The 5,131-nt window shown below is 45.6% G+C and overlaps 1 protein-coding gene across 1 annotated transcript; it reads left to right on the forward strand.

Annotated features, from left to right (window-relative positions):
- The first annotated feature begins 1,433 nt into the window (after positions 1 to 1,433).
- Positions 1,434 to 3,799, forward strand: LOC109785861 (G-type lectin S-receptor-like serine/threonine-protein kinase LECRK4). Its single transcript, XM_040395521.3, has one exon. It carries the CDS (start codon positions 1,434 to 1,436, stop codon positions 3,423 to 3,425), a length of 1,992 nt encoding a protein of 663 aa, XP_040251455.3. The 3' UTR covers positions 3,426 to 3,799.
- Positions 3,800 to 5,131: the final 1,332 nt, after the last annotated feature.

Consider the following 5,131-nt stretch of genomic DNA (forward strand, 5'->3'; position numbering starts at 1 on the left):
AAAAATCCATTTTTCCTCCGGTATCTCTTTCAGTTTTTTTTGCTTGATCCGATATTTTTACTGCTACGCCGAATCTATGACCATTCACTTGAAAGATCTCTCTTTTCCTCGTGTGTTCCTTTCAGTTTTTGCCTTGCCGAGTCCAGGTCTAGGTCTTCTCCTGACTGTAACGTTGTTTTATTTCAGACTTGATGTATCTGCGAGAATTATGGCTCTGATCGCCTTAATTTTCCTTAGCTTAGTTAGCTAAGAGAATTGGGCGTAACACACTCAGAACATTTCCTTCAGAATTTCAAATCAAATTAGATGTATCAATGTCGCGAATGTTTACAGAATATGGATTTTGGGCAGGCGGTTGCAGTTGCATCGTCAAACTCGGAAGATTACAGAAATAAATGTAAGGATGGCTGCTTGTTGATAAACTTATCAAGCCTAACACAGGTTGCGAGTTTTTTTTTATCACGCTATTTATTTCCTTAACACGGTGAGTTGATGCCATTTTTGGTTTGTTTTCATAATTTCATCAGGATTGCACAATTGGACATGCATATTTCTCGAGTTACAATCTGATAATTGTATTCATTTTTTGCAGTTCAAACGATGTTTTTGGCAAAGCATGGTTTGATCTCCTTCAATTATATGTTAATCTCTAGATTGGTTGTAGTTAAACTTTGCATTCTCACCTTTTCATAAACAAACTGTGTGTTCACTGTATATATGCAAGTTTGAAGAATGTCTTATTTCATTATTTTTGCTTGATAGATTCATTTTCACAGTGTATTTACGTTATATACAAACTTCGTGCATATTTAACAACACATTTCTAAGACATAGATAGAACCCTCCAGAATAACTTCAGTACTGAGTTGGAATGGCAGTTAAATAGATATGCAGCAGCTAGAATGCTCTATTTATTTAAAAAGATAATTCAATTGCAGCGATGCAAGCTTTTAGGATTTGATCATGTTCCATCTTCCACACATGCTTTGCTTTAACCAGTGTAACTAAGCTCTACTGTATTCAGAGGCTGGCTCATGGTATCTTTAGCACAACATGTAGTTTCACCATTTACCACTGCAGCAAATCAATTCGTGCAGTCTTAAATCTGAAAACTGGCTATCAGTGTGAACTCGTGACTTAGAGAATGTCCAAGTCTATTGATGACTAAACTGAGGCTCTGTTCAATGCTCAAGTCCACATCTCTCCCTCTCCATCTGCCTTTATCTTTGGCTGAATTTGTTGGCAACCTAGCCATCATGAACTCCTTAAATGGCTTCACTTCAGGATCTAAAAAATACATTCACCCATTTTCTAGAGCCACCATTTGTATAGCATAGAACTACCACCCCAAGGAACTTCAATATTCTTGCGCCTGAACAATGCCCCCACATATTTTTCCCGTATATCTAGTGCTGGTCTTATATGCCACAAGCATGTCTATTATGGTTATGAGAGCTTCGACCAATGAGACGATGATTCCTTTGGGGTCCTCCATCAATACGAGCACCACCAAGAGCTGGTTCTCCTCTTCGGGGCGCTTCGCATTTGGTTTCTATCCTGACGGTGAAGCCTTTGCAATTGGGGTTCGGCTTGTATCCGGTGATACAAGTATCATAGTATGGACTGCCAACCGAGATGATCCCCCAATTTCTGGTGGTTCTATTACATTGGGATACAGCGGTATACTCCAGTGGTCCCGAACCCCATTGACTCCAGGTACCCAACGGAATCCCATATCTGACAGCTCTACACCGGCTACCTCTGCTGCCATGCTGAACACCGGTAACTTTGTGTTGTATGACATGAACCGGACGATTATTTGGTCTACCTTTGATTCTCCAACTGGTACTTTGTTGCCAGGCCAGAATCTGCGTCCTGGTGCGCAGCTTTTTGCAAGTGTCTCCGGGAATAACCGTGCTAGGGGGAAGTATTACCTTAACAATCAACTAGACGGCAATCTTGTGCTCTACCCTGCTGGCACGATTGACTCTGATAGTGCATATTGGTCTACTGTCACTTCCAACAAGGGCCTCCTCCTCACGCTTTCTTTGGATCCCAATGGTACCCTATGGATGTTTGACCGGAAGACCTCCTATACAAAGGCATTATTCCAGACCAATCAATCCCTTAGTGCCTCAACAGCTGTGGAAAATTACTACCGGTTGACATTTGATGCCGATGGCATCTTACGACTCTACTCACATGTTTTCCTTAGTCTAGGGAGTAAGCCTACAACTAAGGTTCAGTGGCAAGTGCCTGGAAGTGATCGCTGCCTTGTAAATGGTGTCTGTGGTCCGAATAGCTTCTGTCAGCTCACCGTGACAGGAGAAACTAGCTGCACTTGCCTTCCCGGTTTTGAGTTCTTAAGCACTAACCAGAGCACACTTGGTTGCTGGAGAACATTGCCGGACAGCGGTTGTGCGAAGAATAGCAGCAGCTCCGATGAGGGGACGAGAGTGATGAGCACAATGGTAGAAGTGAAGAATACTACTTGGGCAGAGAATGCGTATGCTGTTCTACCAGAAACCGCAAGCATTGAAGATTGCAAGTTACATTGCCTCTCTGATTGTGCCTGCGAGATTTCTATGTTTAGTGACTCCTATTGCTCAAAACTGATGGTTCCAATTAGGTATGGCAGGAATTCTGGTTCCAACAGCACACTATTTGTGAAGGTCTACACCTACCATGCCATCCAAAAGAATAAAATTGCTGGAGCAGGTGCCATGTTTATCTCAGGTGTTTCCTTGGTCGTCCTCTCACTGGTTGTGCTCTCTGGATCTGTGCTTCTTATCTGCAGATATAAACCATCTTTGAGGTACATGAGGGCACCACAACTGGAGGATTACATGGTTGATGGGGACAGCGTTGGCCTGCAATCCTATTCTTTTGGGGACATAGATGTGGCCACGAATGGATTTTCCCAAGTGCTTGGTAGGGGTGCTTACGGTACAGTGTTCAAGGGTGTCCTGGCCAACATGAACAAGGAGATTGCAGTGAAGAGGCTCGAGAAGATGGCTGAAGATGAGCAGAGAGAATTTCATAGGGAGGTGCGTGCAATTGCAAGAACACACCACCGGAACCTGCTGCGCTTGCTTGGTTTCTGTATTGAGGGCACGTGCCGCCTGCTTGTGTACGAGTATATGCCGAACGGATCCCTTGCAAGCCTCCTTTTCAACTCAGATGCACCGCCTAGCTGGAGCAAGAGGGTTGCGATTGCACTAGATGTTGCAAGGGGGCTGCAGTACCTGCATGAAGAGATACAGAACCCGATAATCCACTGCGACATCAAGCCGGAAAACATACTCATCGACAGTTCAGGGATAGCCAAGATTGCTGACTTTGGGCTTGCAAAGCTACTGATTGGGAACCAGAGCAACACACTCACCGGCGTCCGAGGCATGAGAGGCTATCTCGCACAAGAATAGAGCAAGAACACAGCGATCAGCGTGAAGGTCGACATGTACAGCTATGGCATCATGCTCCTTGAGCTCATAAGCTGTAAGAGGAGCGTGGAATTGAAGCGGGACGGGAACGAGTACAACATTTCTGAATGGGCCTATGAGTGCGTGATGTTCAGTGAAACAAAGGAAGTGAAATAATAAAGTATTTTAGCAGCCTGTACCAACAGACCGGTGGTTTCGAAAAAAGACCTTTTAAACACTAAACCTGTCTTTTTTGCGCATGATTCTGGAATGATCTCTTTTTCTCATGGAAAGTTACAGGTGTACAGAGTGACATTTCTTCAGATTTTCTTCACAATAGGAAACTAGTTTTTATTTTTTTCAGGGGGTACATGCTGTGCAAATTTCAATTTCCGGACTAACAACAGACTTTCTTGTGCAGGCAATTGCATGCTCGGTAACTCAGCTACATACGGGGACGAATTCTAATTGCAGCTGTTATATAAATATGAAGTGCTGAGAACGCAGGCTCCCGCCCCCGAAACCCTCGCCGCCGCCACCTTCCCCTGCCCGTCTCCGGCGGTATCCGGCCGACCTCGCCGGCGCGCGGCCCGGATCCGGCCCCCCTTCCCCCGCCCTTCCTTCCCCGCCCCTCCTTTCGCCCTCGCGCCGCCTCCCCGGGAGGCGGCCGGGGCGCCCCCTGCGCCTCTATTCTCGGCTTCGCCCCCTCATCCTCTCCCCTGCCGGTGCCGGCGGGCGCCCCCGGCTCCGACCGGGGGGTGCCGGCGGCGGCAGGATCTCCTCTCTCCGCACGCGTCCTCCTGGCCCGGGGCAGGGGGCGGCGGCGGTCCGGTGACCCGGCGGGGTGGCCGGCGGCGGACGTGGTGGCCGCGCTGCTCCTTGGCGGCGGGGCGGCTTGGTGGCGCGGGGTGGCTGCACTAGTAGAAAAAGGGGCTTTTGTCCCGGTTGGTAAGGCCCTTTAGTCCCGGTTTTTGAACCGGGACTAAAGGGTCGTTACTAATGCCTCTCCCCTTTAGTCCCGGTTCTTACACGAACCGGGACTAAAGGCCGCGGCCACGTGGAGCTCCACCTTTAGTCCCGGTTGGTAACACCAACCGGGACTAAAGGAAATTTTATGATTTTTTTGAATTTTTTTTGATTTTTTTTGGATTTTCAAATTTCTGAATTATTTTAACCTCTAATCTCTAATCATCACCCCTCATCACTGCTCAATTTATCCTCTAATCTCTAATCACCCCTCATCATTTCAAATCATCTAACTTCCCGAACGGTCACCCATCCTCCCACTCCCCCAGCCTGAGCACGCTTAACTTCCGGGTTCTATTCTCCCTTGTTTTCAAGTCTGCACTTGTTGTTTTCCTGACAATAGTAAGATGTCAATCCTATTAACCCTCAGGAATTTTGCTTGAGCATGAAGTGACACATTTCGCTGTTTGAGTTTGAAACTATTGTTTTAAAAAACAATAATTATTTAGTAACACTAATATTTCTTGAATAATTAGTTTGACCATTGTTTGACCATTGTTTGACCAGATTTGACCAAAATTCAAAATAATAGAAATAATTATTTAGTAACACTAATATTCTAGAATAATTAGTTTGACCATTGTTTGACCACAGTTTGAAATTTTTTCGATTTTTTCCACTCTAGATCTTCAAAGCCCCGTAACTTTTTTCTGTTAGGTTTTTGAGGATTTTGAAAATGTTTA

The sequence above is a fragment of the Aegilops tauschii genome, chromosome 7, assembly GCF_002575655.3.
Source record: "Aegilops tauschii subsp. strangulata cultivar AL8/78 chromosome 7, Aet v6.0, whole genome shotgun sequence".
Taxonomy (NCBI): Eukaryota; Viridiplantae; Streptophyta; class Magnoliopsida; order Poales; family Poaceae; genus Aegilops; species Aegilops tauschii.

What these genes read in the sequence shown, in the direction of transcription:
- LOC109785861 (XM_040395521.3), top strand. Translation starts at nt 1,434, where the DNA reads ATGTCTATTATGGTTATGAGAGCTTCGACCAATGAGACGATGATTCCT.